The sequence below is a fragment of the Cucurbita pepo genome, chromosome LG14, assembly GCF_002806865.2.
Source record: "Cucurbita pepo subsp. pepo cultivar mu-cu-16 chromosome LG14, ASM280686v2, whole genome shotgun sequence".
Lineage (NCBI taxonomy): Eukaryota > Viridiplantae > Streptophyta > Magnoliopsida > Cucurbitales > Cucurbitaceae > Cucurbita > Cucurbita pepo.
In genome coordinates, this window is record NC_036651.1 from 3,205,584 (window position 1) to 3,230,213 (window position 24,630).

Genomic DNA, 24,630 nt, shown 5'->3' on the forward strand with positions numbered 1-24,630 from the left:
TCATGTAAAGCATTGCAAAGAAGTGTTAAATATAGTAATCAACTTTTTTGTGATTTCTACAAACTAATTCAAAATCAATAAAAGAAATAACTTTGAAAAGATCAAACACTAATCATTAACATATTCACACACTTTCTATCTATAGAGTAGTAATCTCTATTACAATTCAAATGAGGAGCCGAAACTCTGTGTTAATAGGACCCTGTTGAAGCTACACATTTCTATCAATCATTCTAATGATATCTGGCTTTGTTTTAGGTCATATTGTTGAAAAGAAAATGGCTTCTGGTTTGGCTCTTTCATGATTTGACCTCTATTTTACCTTCCAAACCCATCATTCCTCTAGCTGTTTGTCTAACATATCATGCAACACATTATGGGCAAGAGGAGATTCCAGAGGAAAAGCACCAGTTTGCTCAACTTCGCTGTGTCGTTGGGAAGAATGACCAGGCCCTAGTGGTCGTGCCTTCTGTCTCTATATCCTTTGCATTCGTCCACCGGTCTGAATTTACATATGGCTTAAGAGTATCACATCCATTGCCATGATCAAAATTGAATTCCTTCACAAACCCAATGGTAAGGGAGTGGTGTTGTTGATGCTGATGTGCTTGTTCACCGTTTGCTTTTGCATATTCTTCTGTACCATTTGAGGTATGACAGACAGCAGGAGAATTTTCTTTAGCCGTTTCAAATGGTTCATGTAATGGAGATGATGCAACTTCCAGTTCATTTGATTCCAGTGGCTTACTTCCTACGCTTCTTAATAAAGCATCTCCATCAGATAACTCAAATGAGAATCTATGATTAGCAGCAACAGGCTTCCTCCTTTCGGCTTCCATCAATGAGAATTCGAATACTTTGGGATTCATTTGTTGCGTGGTGATCTGACATAGATTCTGAAGTTTGGGGATTCAAAACAAAATCATTACTTGATTTGAATCCTATAGAATCTTGAGAGTAAGAATCAGTGCTTCGCCGTTGTTGCCAGCTATAAGTGGAACATTTGTCAAGGTCCAATAATGTAGGTGGAACTTCTAAATGGGAAATTCGAAAACTGAGAGCCAGAGGAAGCAAAATCACAATCAGGCAAAAGCGACTACGACCCAGAACGAGAAATGACTGACTGTGGTGGTATGCGGTGACTGATCGGGCTGCCAGGATAGGTAGTCATCATTAGGAAATGAACATTGATGATCAGGCTCAGGTTTCTGAAGGCTAGGTGGAAGAACCTAAGCAAAAGGAACTTCAAGGGAAGAAGGCCTAATCAAGTGGGTAGACAAAGGAGTGAAGGGAGCAGTTGATTCAAAGGTGGAGACACTAGCTATGTTTCATGAGCAAATGGGCCAATGGAAAAAATGGAGGAAGGCCCATCAGGAGAACACATGTTGCTGTAGGTGAATGAGTAGCAGAAGGTGGCTCAGATTGAAGGAAGGATACAGGGGAAGAGGGAGGGGTGCAGCAAGTGGAAGCTCAATGTCGGGTGAGTGCAATGAATCTTCTTCATGAGCCTCAGCTGAAGGAGGACTAGGTTCTGGTACCAACACACAGCGTGCACAACAACTCTTTTCCTCTGTTTGAGAGATCCAAAGCACCAATAAATACTCCAACAGCTACCCCATCTCCTTTTCTGAGGGCAAGCAAACAAAGAGAAAACGAGGAAAGTGATAATGACATCAGTACAGAACAGTGGAAAGAGCTTGGACAAATGAGAGCCCTATTTGTTGGAATCTTTATATAAAAACCAATACTCTTCCTCTATAGAGAATGACATTAATTTAAAGAATGGAGAGATGCCTTTCTGGTTAGAAAGAGCAGCGTTATTACAAGAAGACAAACAACATTGGGCTAGAACAGCGCATTGCTTCCTGACACAGTCGTCCAACCCAATGCACAAATCTTGGTACCTTCCAAACCCTAAGTATCTAATAATCATGCGAGGAGAAAGCCAAAAGCAGAAAAAGCAGAAAATCAGAAACGAAGCCAGCTCGTGATTCCGTGTATTCATGTAACGATTCGCAGTCCCTAAGCAAACAAACAGCAAGGAGCAGGAAAAAAAGGGGAAATTAAAACCCTAATTTAGAATTCCGCAATCCACGACAAACAATACAGATTCCATTCCGCCATAATATTCCCTCGACAAACAACTACATCCTAATACCTAACGGAGTTAAGAATGAAGAGTAATTTCCAAAAACATAGCCAGTATTCTCAATCCATAAATAAACCAACACTAAAATCCAAAACTCCAAATGATTAAATGGACGGTGAACTGATGTGAACATTACAATACCTGGACATCAGTAGCCCGAGGAAAACGATGATCGACGGTGGCGATAAAATCGGCAGCCGCAGTAATGGTTTGGAAAGTGTTGTTAACAGGCCTCAAATCAGCATCATCATCATCCATTCGGCGTCTCATCGATATCGTTGCTCAAAACCAGAGATTCGCCGATCGATTTCATCAAAACCAGAGAATCGCCGATCGGTTTCATGAGAGATGATGAAATTCCAAAACAGAACCAAAGAGGAAAATTTGCAGTCAGGAAGTGAAGAGAAGGAGAAAGAAGACGGAAATGAAAATTAAAAAAATAATAATAATAAATAAATAAAAGAAAAGATTATTGCGTAATAAAGAAAAGGAAATATGATGTGATAATTATTTCTCTTAATTATTAATTTATTATTTCTGGGTCTTACCTTTAGGTCTTAAGGTTTATTTAAATGTCAAACATGGCAAGGATTTTCAATCTTTAATTTACAATTTTGCCCTCACCGGCCCTAATGTCAATGGTAGAAGCTATAGAGGGGTGATAATAATATTTGCCCCACCAATACAAGATTGAACTACGGATCTTCAGTTTACAAGATTAACGCTCTACTACCGAGCTATAAGGGCCCTAACATCGATCATAGAAGCTAATGAGTGGTGATAATTCTAGACGTAAAATATATATTATAGATACACAAAATATTTACATAATAACTTTTGCCCCCACACAGGATTGAACTACAGACCTTCAGTTTACAAGACTGACGCTCTACCACTGAGCTATAAGGGCTTGTTGACCTTTTTAGATAGAACCAAAACCTGATGTCGGTGGTAGGAGAATTGAAGCTATAGAGTCATGTTTTATGAGGTCGGTCATGAAATATGTAAGTCAATAAAAGGATTATATGCCCCCACAGGATTGAACTATGGACCTTTAGTTTACAAGACTAATGCTCTACCACTGAGTTATAAGGACTTTCTATCCTTTATTAATGGAACTTGAACTTGAGGACGATGACAAGAATTATACTTTTAAATGATTAAAAAAGATCAAGTCCTATCTTATATTACATCGTAGTGATCGATATCTTGAGTCCCTAAAAAATATTTGGTTACATTTACATATTAATCGTATACTTATGGAAGTATATTATTAATATAAATTTTTATCATATATCATATTAATATAAATACCGTTAAAAGTTGGAATTACAAAAAATCATTAGTTGGAAATCAAAATAGCCAATAGGGTTAAAATTGGAATTACAAAAATCATAGGTTAGTTTTGGAAATAAGAATTTCATTTTACCATACATTATTCTACGAATTAGCGTAGAATGCATAAATTATAAAATACATTGCCCTCACGCAGGATCGAACTACGGACCTTCAGTTTACAAGACTGACGCTCTACCACTGAGCTATAAGGGCTTCTTGACTGAATTCTTCTAATTTAATATATAAATAATAATAAATAAATNAAAATCATTAGTTGGAAATCAAAATAGCCAATAGGGTTAAAATTGGAATTACAAAAAATCATAGGTTAGTTTTGGAAATAAGAATTTCATTTTACCATACATTATTCTACGAATTAGCTAGAATGCATAAATTATAAAATATNAAAAAAAAAAAAAAAAAAAAAAAAAAAAAAAAAAACGAGATTAAATGACATGTCGATAAATTTGTACATTTTTTTTACTAATAGGTTATTATTTTTTCCTAATAAAAATTATATAATCATGATTATGACAATAAAACGTTTGAAAATACAATTTAATCATTTAAATCAAATAATTATTTTTTAATTCAACCGAACCTTGTTTCAGAGAAGGTGTCAATGTGAACAAAATTCAACGACGAAAGAAATGCTACGATCTTATTAAATTATAAAATTCTAAATATAATTAAATTTATCGTGATCTATCCGTTTAAACTTGTTGAGTTCAACAGTAATCCATATTTTCGTGTAACGTTATTTTCTCACTAATCAAAATTCGGACCTATCAACCTTCTCNGGAAAAAAAAAAAAAAAAAATGATTTGGCAGTCGTACGGAGTTTAAACATTTTGATAAATTTATATATACATTGAAACATTATATTATATTTTATAATATAGTTTGGCATGTGTGTTGTTTTAATTTATATATACATTGAAACATTATATTATATTTTATAATATAGTTTGGCATGTGTGTTGTTTTAATTTTATGGGATCGGCTGCCGACTGTCACTCTTAATGCTCTCTGCACCAATATTTAATTAAACCCCATATGTCTGTCTTTAAGCTATCCTATTGTCCTATGCTAACCCCTACCCCACCCTATTGCATACATAGCCCATCTCTCCCCACATATAAATATACCACCATGCATTTTTATTATATATATAGCTTAATTCCTCTGGGTCAGATACGAAGTCTCAAGTTGCTATATGTACTAATAAAGTGTATTTTTCTTTTTCGGTGGCTCAATCATAGAAATTCAAAAGTTAAGCCTCTTTTACTTCGAGTAATTTTATGTTGGGGTGACCTACTGAGAATTTTTCTAGAAAACACGTGAGTAGAGACAAAACATGTAGAAAGAACCCGTAATGGGGTGAGGATAACATTCACTCTTAGAAGTTTTTGAATAAGTAGGTAAGGTAACCATATCGTAGATGAATGTTGCAATTATCTAGTCCCGAATCCGGATTCTGGGTATGAAGCATTACACTCTTAATCTTCATTTCTTTCTTATTCGCCATGAAAATCTCAAACAATTCAACCCGTCTCAAAAAGTAATTGATATGGACTATATATCAAGATTAGGTAACTCAATTTCTGGAAAAGATATTAAAACTAGAACCCACTAGATTATGATCTATGACGAGAAGAGAAAGACAGGATCGTCCCGTATTCATAGACCTAGAGGTATGTGTGATTGGGAAGGTGTTATGTAGGTTAACTCTTGTTTGGTAAAAGAAGCAAGCAAGCAAGCAAGCATAAAAGGGGCATTGATAGCATTGCATGGAGATGGAGGAGGCGTAGAGAATTAGAGGGTATAAGGAGTGAAGCATAGAAAAAGTGAAAGAAGGGGAGAGGGTGACATGCAAATATCCAAAGGAGTGGGAAAAAGGGGTCAGAAGGGTTTGTTTGGTTTAGGAGTTAGCAGTACAATTAATGAGAGAGGTAAGGAGATATGGGTGAAATGGGCTATACTACTATCCCATTTCGTTACAAGCTTTAAAATAAAGTTGTATAAGCCAGCCAGCCAGCCAGCCAACCAGCCAGCCCTACCTACTTTCTGCTACTGTTCACTGCATGCCCTTTGTTTTAGCTGCTGCTGTTGCTGCGTGCTGCGTGCTGCGTGCTGCTGCTGCTTCCTACTGCATGCCCTCCACTCACCTCAACTCATTTAACACTAATCAATGAATATGAGAATGAATGAATGTGTAATGACGTGAGTACGCCGTTAGTCGATATTATCTTCTTTGGGCTTTCCCTTGAGGTTTTTAAAACGTGTCTGCTAGTGAGAGGTTTTCATACCTTTTCCCTATCTAACTGATGTGGGATCTCACAATCCACTTCCCTTTGGGGTCCAGTGTCTTTGCTGGCACACTACCTGGTGTTTGGCTCTGATATCATTTGTAACAGCTCAAGCCCACCGCTAGTAAATACTGTCTTCTTTGGACTTTCCTTCAAGGTTTCTAAAACGCGTTTGCTAGGAAGAGGTTTCCACACCCTTATGAAGAATGCTTCGTTCCCCTCTCCAACCGATGTGGGATCTTACAATCCACTTCCCTTCAAGGCCTAGCGTCTTCGCTGACACATCACCTGAGGTCTAGCTCTGATACCATTTGTAACAGCTCAAGCCTACCGCTAGTAGATACTTTTTGGGCTTTCCCTGAACGTTTCAAAAACGCGTTTGCAAGGAAGAGGTTTTCACACCCTTATGAAGAATGCTTCGTTCCCCTCTCCAACCGATGTGGGATCTCACAATCCACTTCCCTTCAGGGCCTAGTGTCTTCGCTGACACATAACCCGAGGTCTAGCTCTAATACCATTTGTAACAACCCAAGCCTACCGCTAGTAGATATCTTCTTTGGGCTTTCCTTGAACGTTTCTAAAACGCGTTTGCTAGGAAGAGGTTTCCACACCCTTATATGAAAAATATTCCGTTCCTCTCTCCAACCGATGTGGAATCTCACAATCCACTTCCCTTCAGGACCCAACGTCCTCGATGGCACACCTTGTGTCTAGTTCTGATACCATTTGTAACAGCCAAAACTCACCTCTAATAGATACTATCCTCTTTGGGCTTTCTCTTTCAAGTTCCTCCTCAAGATTTTTAAAACGCGTCTGCTAGGGAGAGACTTTCACACTCTTGTCAAAATGTTTCATTCTATTCACTAACCGATGTGTAACCGATGTGTGATCTCGTAGAATGAATGAATATGAATGAATTTTAGATTCTAGATGCTATCTTTCCCTCTATATGCCTAAACCTACCCCACACTTATAGGGCACCTACCCCTTCTCTTTTCTATGCATATCAACAATAGGATACCCTTTTTCCACTCCCAATTCCCTTCCATTTCCATCATTTTCTCAAACCCTCTTTTCTCATCAAATATATTACACATATTTTTCTAATATTTCATGTGTTTATATATCCATATGAAACAAGTTAGGGTTTGGTATATATATATGCTATCAAATAATCAAGCCCTATGAGTTTCTTGTTCATATAAGTATTCAAGAACATGTAGCTGATCATCATATCCCTTCTTAATAGATCAAAAACTAGTTTTTAAAGCACAAATTAGAATGTTTTACACGACAAAGAACAAAAAACATGTCAAAAACTAGATACACACCTTTGGAAAGATCTCAAAACCTATAAACAACACCAAATTGGCTTCTTTTGAGGCAATTTATGAGAAAGAACACAAGAACTTGCTTCTTCCACTGCCATTTAGATACCCAAAAACTGCACAACACCAAGAACAAAGTGATATTCATGAGGATCATCAACAACATCACAACAACAAGAAAACCAAAAAGATTGCTGTTTCTTGTATAGAATTTATCAAAATTAATTTGTAGTTCATCAAAATAAGTAGTGTGTCAGACAAAGCATGCTGCTTGATCCTAGATTTTAATTGAGCAACGACATTATTTGTCTGTCGTGGCTTAGCTGCTATGTTTTTTGGTCCAAACAATGTCTTAACATCTTGTCCAAACCCTAAATTCTTGAGAAACTACTGATAAATCTTATTATTATATCACTCTTTTTAAGAACAAGAGCACAAAGGAAGGTGGAAGAACTCAAATTACATATAATTTAAGACTCTAAACACCAAAAACAAAAACCTAGTACAAATCCTATGTATTAAAAGATCTGCATGTCTTGTCACGGTAACACGAGATGTAAATTCAAAGTACTTTTACAATTTCTCTTTCAGACATCTAACGACATGACCCACCAACACGCTTCCAAGAACATTTTTATATAGAAGAGGTTCATTTCTAAGAATTCTCATGCTAAAAAAGCTTTAATTTATGTCAAAACAAAGAGTTTCATATAGTTCTACGAGTTAGGATATATAGACGATAACCATCTAAGCCCACCGCTAACAGATATTGTCTTCTTTAAGCTTTCCCTTCTGGGTTTCCTCTCAAAGTTTTTAAAACGCGTCTACTAAGGAGAGATTTCCACACCCTTATAAAGAATGTTTCGTTCTCCCTCCAACTAATGTGGGATCTCACAATCCACCCCTTATGAGCCCAGCGTCCTCGCTGGCACTCATTCGTCTCTCAAACCGACGTGGGATCTCACATAGACTCTCGATCAACAGGTCCGAGATTCAAATCCCCAAAAAATTGAATCGTTAAGCTTCTACCTAGCAATTCAAATTATAAGAACACAAAATAATAGCAAAAAAAGTACTTCCCTTTAAGAGAATTCAAGACATAGGAGTAAAAAGCATAGCTATGAACATAAATGCTAACTACTTGGCACACAATAAATACTTAAAACCAAGCTTTCTTTCTGAAATCAGAATGGTATACATGTGTTTTTGTGTTAAACACTGCCATAAATGACCTGAAAAAGATGTAATTTTTTGCTATTTCATCCTTCAACTATTGCTAATTTATTATCATCAGTCCCTCCAAGATCATTGATCAACATTCAAATTCCATAAGGTTATGTTCAAAACAAGAGAGATAGAACAGAAAGAACAATTTTACTAATGAAGTAAAGAATGTGACATAAAACAGTGAAATTCCACAGTTGCTACAACTGGTAATCATAACAAATCCACACACCAAAATCTACTGCTTAAAGTACATTGTGTCATCATTAACAGCCAAAATTGGAGAGTGAGCGTTCGAAAAAAGGGTTTTCGACCAAAAATTATTCGAAGAAACCGTCACTGTGTTATAAAATTCGTATTCATCGAACGATTATCGAAAGATCGATCTTTAATGAATATAATATATGAAGCTATATGCCATAAAACCAACCTTTATAAGGCCATCTATCAAAACCTGCATGGGCTTAGCCGTTTGTCCAAATAATTAGAGACAGCAATCACCACCTATAAGAACATAAGAACATAATTTAGTGTCACAATTTAACGTTAAAAAAGGAATGAACAACATATTGAATTTGAGATGTCTCACTGTTTGATTCTCTTCTTGTTTGGAGATGTGGGTGGATTCAGTTTGTCAAGTGCCAAAATCTAACGACTTCCCTTTTTCGAAAAAGTCCGTGATCGGTACATCGGGATTGCTCGTTGGCATCGACATCGGCATTCCGTTATAAACACAGAATTGAGACGACAACGTTGTCGAAGTCGAGGTTGTTACTTTGTCGCCCTCGTCGTCATCGGAATCTTCAGATACTACACATTCCATATTGACACCAAAAAGCCTCAATGTCTTAGCTGCAGCAGCTTTCCCAATTCCATGACCGCCACCGTCGTCGACTCCCGGCAGTGCTGCCGGGGATCTCAATTGGTAAAAAACCGACGCCCCACCGTCACAACCACCGCCTCCGATCGGTTGATGATTATAGGTGGTATGAAATAGGCTGACATTATTATGAACACTATTATTCTGCTGCAAGTGGAAGGCGTGGTCCCTGTGTAAAGATAAGGGTGTGGCCACTGGATTCCACTGGCCGTGAAGCTGAAATTGGTAAGGAGGAAATTGTCCACCACCACCATAACCACCATAACCACCACCACCACCACCGCCACAACCACCACCACCATGGTGATGAAAAGCTGTCTCCACCGCCGTGTGAGGAGGGCGGCGCCGCCAATCAATAAAAAACCGATCTTTACAAACCCCTCTTTGAAAGGAGACAATATCACCAGCATCAAGTCGTTTCTCTTTAACAAAGCGGCTCCAACCTTTAGTCATCACATAGCTTTGGCTGCTAGTCCAGTAAGAGTAACGGAACCGCCATAGCTTACCACAGCGATCTTCAAAGCTTAAAAGAAGACCCTTTTCATTTGATGAAGAATCCAAAGGGAAGAACTTTTCAGCATGTTGTTTAGGGATCACTAAACGATTCAATTTTCCCACATCGCTTGGAGTCACAACCTTGTCGAACATATGCTCTTTCTCTATATAAACACCAGAATTAGAAGACTCTTCCATTATTTCTTGATGTTGATGATGAAATCTTGAAGATGAACCAAAATCCATGAAAAAAGAGGAGAATTTTGAAGTGGGTTTTGTGTAGGAATCTCAAGAACACCAAAGAACACAAAACCCAGATGGAAAAATTGAAACTTTTTTTGAAGAACACAAAACCCAGATGGAAAAATTGAAACTTTTTTCAAGATTAAGTGGAAAATGAAGAGAAAGAGGGTAAGGAATTGAATAAAAATGTCATTTTTTAAAAAAATTTAATTTAATTTCTTATTCTTCTCTCTCTTGTTTTGGGGGTTTAGGAAGAGAGAGAAAGAGTTATGGTGATGAGAGGAGAAGAGGGTCCCCATGTATTGACCTGGTTGGGCTCATGTGAGGCTGTCTGTGTCAACATCCCTGTAGCCTGGGTTCTATATATATATATATATATATATATATATATACACTAAGATTTTATTTATTTATTTATTTATTTAGGGTTTAATTAATAATTACAACACCCAATTAGGGCAGGGAAGAAAGGGGTGGAAGTGGCTCAAAAAAAATGACAGCTGTTTTAGAGAGACCATGAGGTTATTATTGGAATATACAATTACACAACAACCCACATAAGGACCATTTTTTTAAATTTTTTTTTAAATTTTTAGGTTGAATTATACGCGTCTGGTCCCGACTTTTCGTGTTGTGTCTTATATGTTTCTGGATCGTAAAAAAAATGTTTTGTTTATACGTCCTTGAACAATTAGTAACTCTGTCAAATAATCAGGTCTTTATTTCCCTCACCAATCGATGTGGAATCTCACAAAAAGTACTTGATACACCCGTCTCCACTTTAATTTTCAAACTTTCAATTTTGTCTTAAACTATGGACATGAGAAAACAAAAACACCCCAGTCAAGAAATNAGAAATGGGTAGCTATGAAATCAGGTTAGTCTAAACTTAACGTACACGAAAAACCCTGTTCCAATATTGTAGGCACCAATAGATTCCGAATGTCAGAAATTTTATTATTATGTATTTGAACTTTCAGGGTCTTGAGTATGTTTCTAGATTTATTGTCTCTAAACTTAAAAATATCTAATGGGTCGTTGTTATATTAAAAAAATTTAAAATTTAATTGATCTATTATATAAAAATTTAAATTTAAATTTCGTAAAATCCTAAACGTTCAATCGTATTTTAAATTTAAAAAAATATCAAGTAGATGGATGAATATATATATATATATATGTGGTGGCAATTTTAGTTTAAAATTAAATTAAAGAACATTATCTCCAGACAGGATTAGTTACTGAGATTAAGAATAAATTAATCTTAATTAATGTCATAATCTGGTCGTGGATTATCTCTTATCCAATGCTTAGTTAATGTATATTAATTAACCGACATTGTTTTTAGCGTAACGACAGGTGACTTTTCAGGCTGCACAATGCGTAGTTTGAAAACAATTCATTTTAATTAATTAAAAAGGGTTTCAGATTTAATTATATTTAATCCCTACTTGGTCTTCTTTTACCATATTTAATTTAATTAATTACTTTATTAGATTAGACTGTGCTACAACATCTCGGTTCTAGTTCGAGTAACGAGAGTCAAGCTTAGAGATGGTATCACTTTTTACCGAACGGAGAAGCCCTTTTGAAAGAAGCTATTCAGGAATTATAACGCTCACGTGAACGTAACTTAACCGTACTTGACATGTATCTTTTCCCTGAAGTTGAAAGTTCAAATTCTCGTACCCTATAATCACTAACCGCTGCATTAAAACTATGAAAATCATACCGACCAAGTTGTTTGAGTTATTTTAGGATTTTGTTCGGTAGATTTCTGAAAACGTTGTCAACATCGTGTTTAACCTCTAACTTTAAAAATACGTCAATTATTGTTAAGTTACGTTCGAACATACGTATTAAAATAAAATTATAACCTAAACTTTTTTTTTATAATAAAATTGAATTAAAAACATGTGGGGGACAAGGGAAGAACTTGGCCTTTAATTTTTAATTAACCAAAGTTTCAATGATTAATATTTCATCAGACCATATTATAAAATAAATATATTATTTAGACAGACAGCTAATTCCTATGTCTATGGTTTTTAGAACACCAATCGTTACTATAATTCTAATTTCATGACGTAAGTACCCTTTTTGCCTAATTAAAAAAAAACTCTAACCCTAAGTTAAGCTGATGGGTTCGTGTCAAATTCAGGGGTAGAAATGTCATTTATTAATTATGAAAAGAAAAAACAATCCTATTTGGTATCTATAGACAAAACCACGTTATATATGAATGTTACTTATCGACAACATATAGACCGAGAGAATTAGAACAAGGGTGACTTCGTAAAAGTTAAATGACCAGAATAGGGTGTTTGGTAAACGAGCGTCCGAGAATCAATAAGATGCTGTTACCCACGATATTTTTGATGAGGGAGCACGTGAAAGAAAAGCAGAATGAAATGGTCCAAAATGGTGAATACGATTAACGCGTGAGTAACATTAGGTATCGAAGGGAGAGTGGGGGGCCGGGCCGAGAAGAGAAGGAGTATGACACATCGCTATGGGAGATATTAATGGTAAGTGTGGTGGAAGGGAAAGAGAGAGTGCCTGAAAAAGGCCATATAACATGGCATAGCCATAGAGTTTGAAGTTGGGATGGATCATAGGGCGTACGGGGGTGGCGTAGAGTAAGGACCACAACAGGCAAAGGCCAAAGGCCAAAGCCCCGCACCGCACCGCTCCGCCCCCCGCTCGCGCACGCAGATGCACATGGCGTTAGGACCACGCCGCACACTCTACCCACCACTTGGCGGCTCTTTTGTCTCCTTTCCTCTCTTTCTTTGATAGTGTGTTAATTAGGGCAATGATGATGATATGGATGCACACAATCCCATGTTCAATAAAATCCATTAATTAATTAACGAGTAAACGATACCCAACTTTAGTAAACGATCCCTTCTTTCTCTTATGAATTAGAAAGAACGGACCCCACTTAACTATTTGTATAGGATGAACAGCACGAGAGTATGATATCTTCAGAAATCCATAAGATACAGATTTATAAATTTCAAAGGTCAAATTTGTAATTTAACATTGTGATAGACTATGACGTGTTTTTAATGTTCTTCCCATGTGAAGACCTAGCCTGAAAAAGGTACGAAGTGGTCACCCGTGGATTAGAGCAGAAGCTAAAGAACATGAGAAAAACAGGGGATGCTTTGTTGTTGCTCTGTTCTTGTATAAAACCAGAGGCAAGGTACGGATTCAAAGCTTAGAAATTTGCTTGCTTCATCGTATACCTCGAACACCTCGAACAGAAGCAGCTGGTAGATGTTGTCTTAGTTTCCCCTCAACGTTTCTAAAATGCATATGTTAGGGAGAAGTTTTCATACTCTATAAAGAATGTTTCGTTCTCCTCCCCCACCGATGTGGGATCTCACACAATCTATCCCCTTTCAGGGTCTGGCGTCTTTGCTGGCACACCGTCTCGTGTCCACCCCTTCGGGGGCTCAGCCTCCTCGCTAGCATATCACTTGGTATCTGGCTCTAGTACTCTTTGTAACGAGCTAAGCCCATCACTACCAAATATTGTCCTCTTTCGAGTTTTCTCTAAAAAATTTTAAAATGTTTCTACTAGGGAGAGGTTTTCACACACTTATAAACAATGTTTCATCCTCCCTAACTGAGTAGGATCTCACACAAACTTTGGGGCCGGTGCCAGCTCAGTAGAGACACCAGTGGCCAATCATGAGAACAATTCAATACAACATAAAAATTGTCGACCAATCCCATTCGACGACTTTTTATTAGTTTATAAACACTACTTTTACCTATAAGTTTCATAGTCACTCGCTACAGTACCAATTCCTTGCAACGGATCTCACATAAACTTACAATCCATTCGACTATGGAGGAACAATTGTGAACCCAAATACAGCTACAAACCCAAGACTCATTTACGTTTGCTCAATGGGCTGCAAAAACTCAGCCATTTCTCTTCTAACCGAGCATAACTCTAACACCATATTAGATAAACACGAACTTTCATTTCAAAATTCATTGTTTTAAGTAACTCACAATTCATTTTAACCCCCTCGAGTTTAGCTCAAAATATAGTACCATACATGTTTTGAACATCATCGATCCGTTTATTAAGCTTTCAAGAATCGTAAAAACTCATAGTACAAACCTCTTCAATCTTTAGTACTTATATAGCACAATATATATATATGTATTATGATAACTTCTGGTGCGCCAAAAAACTCATTCCTTTGCAAGCCATGAGCCACCGGACTCGCCATTTTCCTTGTCAACCTTCTTGCTTTTAGCCCCTCCTTTCTCAGCCTTATGGCCTTCTTCACGAAGATCAGTGATGTTCATGTGAACCCCAGGGTCATTGCCTGTGTAGCTACCACCAAACATGATGGAGTTGTTTATGGCTTGGAAGTTGCTGTTAATGTAGGAGGTGAGGGGCTCGTTCTCGTCGACGCCTGCATCCTCGAGCTTCTTGGTTTTACCATTCAACTCGGCACGCATGGTGGCACCGGTGTTGGTTCCAGCTAGTGTTATGACGCTCGAGCCGTGGTCGTCGACGGCTTCATGATGGTGAGAACCTATTGATAACAAGAGATCAAACTTAAGCATAATTCAACTTGTTTAGATTTAATACGCTACCTCCTTTTCGGATCATGCCCAAGCGACTGGTGAGGGTGGAAGCCATTTCTTGGACCTTGGCGCCGAATTCTCGATGCTTCTCGTTGTCGTCGATGGAGGAGTGAGCGGGCTTTTCGTAAGATGGCGCCATTAGAGTGCAAGTGAAAGAGGGATGGGAAGGGGTTGAATGAGAATGGATGAGTTGAAGAAAGGGGATGGAAGAAAATGGGGTATAAAAGGAGGGGGAAGGGAATAAAGGGGTGCCTTGAATGCAAATACATGAGGTTTATTGTAGCACCAGCAACAGGGAAAAGAGAGTAGAATTGCTTCACAAATGGGTTTGTGCTGCCTTTTGTGATTCTCAATGGTTCTTTAGGCCGAGTCTTTTCGTGACATTGTAGCGACCAAGCCCATAGTTAGTAGGTATTGCCTCGTGTCTACCCTATTTCGAGGCTCAGCCCATTCGTGTGACCTTCCAATCCACCCCCTTTTGGGGTCCAGCGTCTTTGCTGACACACTGCCTCGTGTCCACCCACTTCGGGTCTCAGCCCATTTGTAGGACCCTCCAATCCACCACCTTTCATGGTCCAGCATCTTTGTTGGCACACCCCCTCGTGTCCACCCACTTCGAGACTCAGCCCATTCGGGGAACCCTCCAATCCACTCCCTTTTGGGGTCCAGCGTCTTTGATGGCACACCGCCTCGTGTCCATCCACTTTAGGGCTCAACCCATTCGTGGGACCCCCCAATCCACTCATTTTCAGGGTCCAGCATCTTTGTTGGCACACCGCCTCGTGTCCACCCCACTTCAGGGCTTAGCCTCCTTGCTGGCACATTATCCAATGTCCAAGGCTCTGATACCATGTGTACTAGCTGGCACAGATATTGTCCTCTTTGGGCTTACCATTCCACGCTTTCTCTTAAGTTTTTAAAACGCGTTTACTAGAGAGAGGTTTCCACACCTTTATAAACAATGTTACATCCTCCTCCCCCACCGATGTAAGATCCCACATCCATAGAGTATCATTTCAAATGATCAAGTAGGAGTATGAATCTAATTATCGCAACCAATTTGAGTATAGTTCAACGGACAAGACACACATAAACGGATTGCACACAAACAGAATTCAACACATTTATTCATCACACAATAAGTAGCCACAGGCTACATAATTTGAGCATACAAGACAATCAAAAGAAATCAAAACGCACAGACAAAGGGCTTTTAACAAGATGAACACCATCGGTCCATGTTAAGCTTCCAAACGAGTACCCATAGTTCCTTTGAAGACTACTCGAAAACTTAACCTTAAACGAAATCTTCTTCACATTGGAATTGAACGCCAACACCCGGGGCTTCACTCTAACCTTCGACCCAGGTGGAGCCTTAATCACCGCCTTATAAACCGCCGTCAAGTTCCCCACATTCGTCACAGTTCGAGTCACCGTGGTCGAGTTTGTCAGCGCCGGTACAGTAATGGTCGGCAGATTCAAATCCAAAACAGAGGCCCTTTTCGACGGACACACTGTTTTCTGCTGCGATAGGTGAGAGATTTCCGCCTCCGTATAACCCATGCTGCACAGGTAATAATATATGTAATCCGTGGCTCCCAGATCGTAGATCAGACCTGGGTCGACGGCGGCGTTGGCGTCCACCACTCCGCCGCCATAGTCAAATGGGTCTGCCACTTTTGGTGGACTTCCTTCGGCAAAAATTGGCAATCCTGATGGGTCCTCTACACGAGCTACATTCATGAAAATGGAAGTGGATTAATATGCACCCGCTATGGTGAGGTTTCCACACATTTGTAAAGATGTTTCGTTCCCTCCTCTAACCGAAGTGGGATCTCACAATCCACCGCTATGAGGCCTAGCGACATTGCGGGCTTTACTCAAGATTTTAAAATGTTTTGTTCCCTCCTCCAAGCGAGCTGGGATCTCACAATCCATCCCCTATGAGACCCAACATCCTCACGAGTTTCACTCAAGATTTTAAAACTGATGTCTGGCTCAAGGTCCAGCGTCCTTGCGGGTTCCCTTCTCCCATTGATGTCTGACTCTGATACTATTTGTAACTGTCTAAGTTGAGGAGATAGTGTGCTCTTTGGGCTTTTTCTTTCGGGCTTCACTCAAGTTTTTAAAGTCTTGACGACCATGGGCCAAAGCAAACGATATCTACTCACGGTGGACTTGGACGGTTACAAATGGTATCAGAGAGAGACACATGGGGTGTGCTAATAAAGACGTTGGGCTCGATGGAAAGTGGATTGTGAGATCCCACCTCTCCTTAGCATACGCATATTAAAATTTTGAAGGAAAAAAACGGAAAACCCAAAAAGTACAATATCTGTTAGCTATGAATGTTAGAGCGAGAATATGTATATTTATGCGTACCGGTGGTGATGAGGGCTGATTTAATGGCGGCGGGCGACCAAGTAGGACGTAAGGATTTAATAAGAGCGACGATACCAGAGATATGAGGCGCAGCCATGGAAGTCCCTGACATTGCTGCAAACCCTTTGTCACTGCCCTTGTGGTTGGGTGGAACGGCAGCTATAATGTTGGATCCGGGAGCGGCTATGTCAGGCTGTTCATAAGAACACAATTCATTTGAACTTAAATATGTTCATAAAGCTCAATTAAATTACAATTTTTTATATTTCCATTATTTTTTGGAATCGGTGCTCCAATCCCGTGAAAAATAAATGTAAAATTTTATAGGAACGAAATTGAAATAGGTATCAATAAGTATGTACCTTGAGGATTCCGGGGGAAATAGAATTTGGACCTCTGGATGAGAAATAAGCGATCCGAGAAGATATGGGCTTGCCAGTTATGGTTCGTGTGGCCCTCAACCTTATAAATGCCTTCTCACTTTACGAAAATGGCACAAATTAGATCAAAACAAAAAATAATACCCTAAAACATTAAATCACATCAATACTAATAATGTAACAGTTTAAGTCCACTGTTAGTAGATATTGTCCGTTTTTTCCTACGTATCGTCGTTGGCCTCACGGTTTTAAAACGCGCATGTAAAGGGTGTTTCGTTCTCCTCCCCAACCAATGTGGGTTCTCCCAATCCACCCCCTTGTGGGGCCAGCGTACTCGCTGGCTCTCATTCCTTTCTCTAATCGATGTGAGACTATCACCAAATCCACCCCCTTCGAGGTCCAGCGTCCTTACTAGCACACTGCCTCGTGTCTATCTCCCTTTGGGGGACAGCAAGAAGGCTGACATATTAACTGGTGTATGGCTCTAATACCATTTGTAACGGTCTAGGAACACCGCTAACAGATATTGTGCTCTTTGAGTTTTCCCTTTCGGCTTCCTCTCAAGGCTTTAAAACGCGTCTGTTAGGAAAAGGCAGTGTTTTTTCTCCTCCCCAACCAATGTGAGATTGTGGTTCCCAACCAATGTAGGTTCTCACAAAGAGAATGAGTGTCAGCGAGGATGCTAAACTTCAAAGGGAATAGATTATGAGAAAGAACACCAAAAAAAAAAAAAAAAAAAAAAAAAAAAAAAAAAAAAANCAGTAGACTTAAACTTAGATTGTTACGTTAAATTTTGAGTGTCGTGCGAGGAGATTAAGTTCAAGATAGCTACTCGTTGAGGTAGTAAGTGAATAATTTANGACTTAAACTTAGATTGTTACATTAAATTTTGAGTGTTGTGCGAGGAGATTAGGTTCAAGATAGCTACTCGTTGAGGTAGTAAGTGAATAATTTAGTGCCAACGTGGGTATCCACATGGATGCATGGAGTATCACAAGGACCCAAGATGTCGTTATGTTGGCCGGCGTAAATTATTCCAACCACTTTCGCTTGCTTCCCCGGCATCACCACGTTGGATGCACCCGCCTTTTTAGCTAAATCAGTGAAGCAGAGAAGAACCACGTTCCCACTTATGTGGATATTACTTCCCAAAAGCCCTGCACATCTGCCCTCCAAAATAATCAAAATCCCCACCAAAAATCTAACAAAATAATCCAAATTAAACCATAACAAGCTCTTAAAAACCTTCCGTCCATAGCCAACAGCATCCCGACAATGTCCTTTTTCAAGAACGTTTGCCCCTATCATAAAGTCAAACCCAATAATTATATGACCCAATTGAAATATGAACTTAATTAATTGGTCGGACGAAGTCATTACCAAATAAGTGGCGTTATCTCCGAGAGTAGTAATAGAAGCAAGAAAGGCTCTATCGATAGTACTTGCAGCCACAGTAAAAAGCCACGGTGCGACGTTTTCCACGGTCTGTTGAATTGAGCCTTCATTCCCGCCCGCACACACGACAGAAATCCCCTTCGCAATGGCATGAAACGACCCAACAGCGACGGGGTTCAATTCATTGACATCCGAAAACAGAGGAATTGATTTGCCAATTGACATAGACAGCACATCCACACCGTCGTGAATGGCCTCATCTATGCCCTTCAATATGTCCGCCCCTGACCCTAATCGGCTATCACTCCACAGGACTTTGTATATGGCTAACCGTGCCAATGGTGCGCCACCTCTCAACGTGCCGCGCCCATTGCCAAATAAGCTGACGTTTCTTACAAATGCACCCCCGGCTGTGCTGGCTGTGTGGGTTCCATGTCCTTGGTTGTCTCGTGCAGATAAGTAATCCATGAATACCGCCTCCTCCCCATGGTCGGCTACTAAGGCACTGGCGAACCAACGCGCTCCGATCACCTTTTTGTTGCAATGTGAGGAATTGAAGTCTTCCCCTGATTCGCAAATGCCTTTCCATCGTGATGGTATTGGCCCCATTCCTTTGTCATTGAATGACTCCGATTCCGGCCAAAAACCTATTCGGGTGAAGCATAAATAAAGTAGACAATATCATACTATTGTGGATACGAGTGATTCCTCAAAGAAACAAGAAAGAAGAAGAATATTATTATGGGATGGGCCTAAAAATATACCTGTATCAATGACACCTATGATGACATTGTCGCCCATTTTCGCTCGATGGAGAAGGTTCGAGGACGCAGATGGGGAAGATGAGAGGCCGAGAAAATCCCAACTTCTTGTTGTACGCATTTTGTATAAGGGACTTGGAAAAACTCGAGCCACTATTGGCATTCCTGTTCTTCCGTTTGGAGTTCACGATAACATGATTATAGTTAGTTAAATTACAAGTTTAGTTCATTCAACTTCTAGATTTGTGTCGTATTTGTAAGCTAATAAACTTAAACGTGACTTAATAGAAAAAGTTACTATGGATAACTTTAATAGAATTGTTAGTAGACTTACTGTTAGTAATTATCGGTAGAATTGGTAGTACATTATTAATAGTAATTGACAAATTATGAGCCACTTTAGTGTTTTAATGAGAAAGATTGCTCGTGGTTATTAATTTGAACCGAAGAGAAAGTTTAAAAAGGGTAAAAAGATAATTAATATTATGTTTTTTTCCTAACAACAAAGAGAATTAAAAAGCTAGGTTTATATATATTTTGTTATAAACGGTCTCTCCTTCTAGTTGTTTCTTTATTTATTTACTTGTCTTGACATATTTCGAACGTGGGTCATATCCAACGGTACTTACGTGCTAGCTTTTGGGCCTGAGAGTTGGTGAGCTTGGCGGCAAATCCAGAAAAACCATGTCTATAACTATACACTATAGATTCCAACGACTTCTCCTTGCTTCATGATCAAGATCAGAATAAACACATATAATTTCTCGAACCAAAATCAACTCCAAAAAAGAAAATAATACAAAACGGAACGAGATTACCTTCCCAAAACACTTTCCAATAATTCATGGTGAGAATCTGTTGTCAACTTAACATCATCGTACGGCCTTTCTCCCAAATAAACAATATGAACCTAAAGAAATAGTCAAATTCTTAAAAGCTTTTGATTTCATCCACCATGTAAAGTAAAACAAAAGAGTTTGAATGATACCTTGGAATTTTGATCATCAGCTTCAGCCATGGCTGAAAACACACCATAAATTGTCACGACAGCGACAACAAGCATGAAAGAAGGAGCTTGGTTGTTCTCCATTGTTGTCTCTCGTTGAGCTTTCTCAGACACCTCTCAAATGCATCAAAGTGGAAAGAAATAGAAGACGATTGGCTGTGGGAAATGGCTACAAACATTCCTGCTTTTATAGAAAAAGTTGATGGAAATGGAGCGCCTTTAACGTAAAAGTGAGTATCGTCTTTATAAGTCCACTACTAGCACATGTTGTCTTCTTTGAGCTATCCCTTTCGGACTATCCCTCAAGATTTTTGGAGCCACACCCTTTAAAGAAATGCTTTGTTTCCCTCTCCTATGTGTGATCTCACAATCCACCTCCTTAAGGGGAGGGTCAGTGTCCTGGCTAACACACTACCCGTTGTCTAGCTTTAATATCATTTATCAATTTATGCGTATTAAGATAACTTCTTAAGATAAATAATGCTCCAATATTTATCGGTACTTTATTTTTTTTTAAAAAATACCTTTTAATTTTTAAAAGGGTTTAAAAATGCTTAATTTGTCTGGAGTTTCAATAATATCTTTGAACTTTTTTCCGTTAAACTTTATTATAAAATTAACTAAAAATTATTTTAAAAATAAAATATAAAATTTAAAAGTATTTTTATTATTTTAATTTAAAGAATTAAATATAATTATTTGAAAATAAAATAAAATAATTATCCAACAAATATTAATAATCTAATCTAGAATCTAGGTAGTGTTTTTGTAGGGACCCGTTCAATCATTATTCTCCTCGACAGAAACCTAGGAAAATATATTATATAAATATTTTGTATAAAAAAAATAAATTAAAAATTAAAAAAAAAATCCCAAATTAAAATAAAATTTTANTGAAAAATATGAAAAATATTAAATTCACAATTAATTTCATTGAACATATTTTTAGAATTATATGATTGAATTATTTCGGATTTTTCGCTCTTTATTTCCATAATTCGAAAACATTTTAAAAAAGGTGAAAAATAAGAAAATAAACTTAAATGAAAAGTTAATAAATAATTTTGATTTACGAACAAAAGTGATTTGTAAAGAACGAGGATGAATGTATATGGGGACGAGCACTAACCCTTGTCGGTCAGTCAGTGATCTTTATGAAAAGACGTAGGACTAAGATATTTTTTTTTCGTGGTCAATAACATGTTTTAATCCACTCGAAATATTCTCTTTTTGAGTAAAAAAGTTAGGATACGTCCAACTTTAAATTTTAATTTATAATGGATATTTCAATAAATTGAATTTAATATCAGTGAAATTTAGTAATTTATATAAGTATAATAACTCAAGTTTATTTCTTTTCTATTTTTTAGAAATTTAATTTATCCGATTAAACATAAAATTTTATTTCTCTACGAATAAAACAGTCCAATAAATCAAAAAAAATTATAAATCCTAAAGACGAAAGGAACCCGTCCCACTTTAATAGAGAAAAACTTTATCTTTAAAAACATGTACGTTACATCTTATTATAAAGTTTTTATTTTTTTTTTTTAATGTTTTAATTAAAAAAAACAAAAAAAAAAAAAACTCAACCACACCTTTCTTATCTACAAATGTTAAATTTGACAATAAAAGACAAAATAATTAGTAAACCCAACACAACGTGTCTCTAAAATTTAAATAATTTTTAAAAAAGTCTGTTCATTAATAACTAAAATTTCATAAATTTTAAATATTATTATTATATATATTAAAAAACCTAATTATTGAGTGTGAAAAGTCATGAATGCCATTGGATTACCCAAAAATAATGCAACCAATATTATTTTCATTTGTGTTTTTTGTTTTATTATCCTAAACTAAATTCAATAAATAAATATTTTTACCTTTTCTTTTAATTTAATAACTTAATAAAAATAACTTCAATTTTTAATAATACCTTTAAATTAGTTTAAGCTAATTTAAAAAATACTATGAACTATTAAAAGTTTCATAGTATTATATTAAAGATAAAAGGTATTAATATTATTATAGATAATGATATTATTATTATTATGGATAAAAATATTAATATTGTCTTGAAAAATGTTAATAAACTTTAGCAACGAAGAAAATTAACGTTCTCAAAAGTTTCATTAATATCCTTACAATTTTTTAAAAAATTTAAAAACATTTTAAATCTTTTTAGAAATTTTGAACAAGGCCTTTAATTTAAAAAAATGTTAAAAAAAATACGTCTTTAATACCACATTTCAAAAATACATTTAAACTTTCAAAAGTAACATTCAAAAGTTCGGAGAAATTTATGAGACATCAATAGACGTTTTTTTTTTTTTTTTTTTTTTTTTTTTTTTTTTTTTTTTTTTTTNTAGAGGTAAATGGTGTTAATTTTATTTTTAAAATTTTATGGATATTTTTTAACATAGTATTAACCGTAAAGATATTTTTTAAATTTGAGGATATTAATGAAATTTTTAAAGTTGAAAGCTATTTTTTAAACAAAATATTAACGGTCTTGAATTATGGATTTATTTTTAAGGTGGGACCCACTTAAATTGAAAGTCCGTGTTGACAAATCTTCACTCCAAGCAAAGGGCTCGACATACGGTACCGAATAGAAACAATTAACCTTAGTCATACGGTACCAAATAGAAACAATTAACCTTAGTCCAAAGGAGCGACAAACCTTAAAAATACATTTTTTTTTCGTCAAGTCAAATCATCACTTATATGACGTGTATGATATTTATATTAAATGTGGTAAAAAAAATTTGATTACTCGAAAAACTTAATTAATCTAATCTAATCTAATCCTACTCTAAATTTTACCTATTTAATCTACGGTCATTACTATACTTTAAATGCGGAATTTACCTTAAATGGCTCTTATCGACATAAGTTTGCCTTTTATTACCTCATGAATAACAAATACAAGGGAAAGAAAGGAAAAAGAACAACGCTGAAACAAATGTCTTATACTACCCTATGAGTTATTATGCGATTACAATTCAACCTATACTAATGATGCAAACGGGAATTCAACCTAAACTAATCTATATTATGATGCAAATGAAATGTAACCTATACTAACCTATACTACGAAATGAAAACAACTATCCTATGCATGTGTCACGATTCCAGGATGTGCGATTCTGCCGTCGATCTCACATAGGTGTCTTGCCTTTATCTGAAAAATATAGTAGCATGAGGCTTGAGTATTTCTAGAATGATCAGTAAGTGACCCCCGATCGGGGTTATGCAACAATCACATGCAAATGAGATGATGGGACCTATCTTTTAATCTGTTTTCCTACGGTGTTGTCCTAACGGGTAATTTGGACGTGTACCATATACTCTACACATAGCCCATATGTGCGAGTATGGGCTCACATTGGTTGGGGAGGAGAACAAACCACCATTTATAAGGGTGTGGAAACCTTCCCCCAGCAGACATGTTTTAAAGACTTGAGGAGAAGCCTGAAAGGGAAAAGCCCAAAGAGGACAATATTTGCTAGTGGTGAATCTTGGACATTACAAATGGTATCAGAGCCGGACACCGGACGATGTGCCAGCCTTCTCGCTATTCCCCGAAGGGGGGTAGACACGAGGCAGTGTGCCAGTAAGGATGCTGGGCCCCAGAGGAGAGTGGATTTGGGGGCGGTCCCACATCGATTGGAGGAAGGAAAGAGTGCCAGCGAGGACGCTAGGCCCCAAAGGGAGGTGGATTGTGATGTCCCACATTGGTTGGAGAGGAGAACAAACCACCGTTTATAAGGGTGTGGAAACCTTCCCCAGCAAAAGCGTTTTAAAAGTTTGAGGGGAAGCCCGAAAGGGAAAAGCCCACAGAGGAACAATATTTGATAGCTGTGGATCTGTACCGTTACAAATCCAATCCAATCCAATCCAACCAGTACAATATTGGGTTGGGTTATAAATTTTACATCAATATACAAGTTGCTTCATTTTAATACGACAATCGACCTATATATTTCCCGAATCGACCTACGTCCCAATTTCCAACCTCTAACAATAATCGCCAAATGCCAAAAACGAAAACTAACCTTCTTCAATTTGGCAAGCAAGGAAACAAATTAGAGAAAATTCACCCAAAGAAAAAAAAAAA

At 37.3% G+C, this 24,630-nt stretch overlaps 3 protein-coding genes, 2 non-coding genes and 1 pseudogene across 5 annotated transcripts; all 6 read right to left on the minus strand.

Annotated features, from left to right (window-relative positions):
- Nucleotides 1–30: 30 nt before the first annotated feature.
- LOC111810054 lies at nucleotides 31–2,584 on the minus strand (annotated as a pseudogene).
- A 403-nt stretch (nucleotides 2,585–2,987) lies between these two features.
- Nucleotides 2,988–3,059, minus strand: TRNAT-UGU. Its single transcript has one exon. It is a non-coding gene; the product is annotated as a tRNA-Thr (tRNA).
- Nucleotides 3,060–3,628: 569 nt separating this feature from the next.
- On the minus strand, nucleotides 3,629–3,700 carry TRNAT-UGU. The gene has a single exon. It is a non-coding gene; the product is annotated as a tRNA-Thr (tRNA).
- A 3,316-nt stretch (nucleotides 3,701–7,016) lies between these two features.
- LOC111810546 (B3 domain-containing protein Os03g0120900-like) lies at nucleotides 7,017–10,100 on the minus strand. The gene is made up of 3 exons (XM_023697259.1): nucleotides 8,938–10,100; nucleotides 8,779–8,852; nucleotides 7,017–7,240 (listed from the first exon to the last, which is right to left on the minus strand). Exon 1 carries the CDS (start codon nucleotides 9,967–9,969, stop codon nucleotides 8,983–8,985), a length of 987 nt encoding a protein of 328 aa, XP_023553027.1. The 5' UTR covers nucleotides 9,970–10,100; the 3' UTR covers nucleotides 7,017–7,240; nucleotides 8,779–8,852; nucleotides 8,938–8,982.
- A 3,941-nt stretch (nucleotides 10,101–14,041) lies between these two features.
- LOC111810270 lies at nucleotides 14,042–14,798 on the minus strand. The gene is made up of 2 exons (XM_023696927.1): nucleotides 14,593–14,798; nucleotides 14,042–14,531 (listed from the first exon to the last, which is right to left on the minus strand). The coding sequence occupies exons 1-2, from the start codon at nucleotides 14,720–14,722 to the stop codon at nucleotides 14,182–14,184; spliced, it is 480 nt and encodes a 159-aa protein (XP_023552695.1). The 5' UTR covers nucleotides 14,723–14,798; the 3' UTR covers nucleotides 14,042–14,181.
- Nucleotides 14,799–15,679: 881 nt separating this feature from the next.
- Nucleotides 15,680–20,656, minus strand: LOC111810316 (subtilisin-like protease SBT3.7). Its single transcript, XM_023697013.1, has 10 exons — nucleotides 20,490–20,656; nucleotides 20,320–20,411; nucleotides 20,131–20,228; nucleotides 19,505–19,666; nucleotides 18,726–19,387; nucleotides 18,591–18,646; nucleotides 18,274–18,510; nucleotides 17,328–17,445; nucleotides 16,966–17,158; nucleotides 15,680–16,316 (listed from the first exon to the last, which is right to left on the minus strand). The coding sequence occupies exons 1-10, from the start codon at nucleotides 20,589–20,591 to the stop codon at nucleotides 15,763–15,765; spliced, it is 2,274 nt and encodes a 757-aa protein (XP_023552781.1). The 5' UTR covers nucleotides 20,592–20,656; the 3' UTR covers nucleotides 15,680–15,762.
- Nucleotides 20,657–24,630: the final 3,974 nt, after the last annotated feature.

Excerpts from the sequence above, each read along its gene's own strand:
- LOC111810546 (XM_023697259.1), bottom strand. The coding sequence starts at position 9,969 with ATGGATTTTGGTTCATCTTCAAGATTTCATCATCAACATCAAGAAATA.
- LOC111810270 (XM_023696927.1), bottom strand. The coding sequence starts at position 14,722 with ATGGCGCCATCTTACGAAAAGCCCGCTCACTCCTCCATCGACGACAAC. Across the intron at positions 14,532-14,592 it reads GGGCATGATCCGAAAAGGAG|GTTCTCACCATCATGAAGCC; the intron begins GTAGCGTATTAA and ends TGTTATCAATAG.
- LOC111810316 (XM_023697013.1), bottom strand. The coding sequence starts at position 20,591 with ATGGAGAACAACCAAGCTCCTTCTTTCATGCTTGTTGTCGCTGTCGTG. Across the intron at positions 20,229-20,319 it reads TTGGAAAGTGTTTTGGGAAG|CAAGGAGAAGTCGTTGGAAT; the intron begins GTAATCTCGTTC and ends TTGATCATGAAG. Across the intron at positions 18,647-18,725 it reads GAGATAACGCCACTTATTTG|GGGCAAACGTTCTTGAAAAA; the intron begins GTAATGACTTCG and ends ACTTTATGATAG.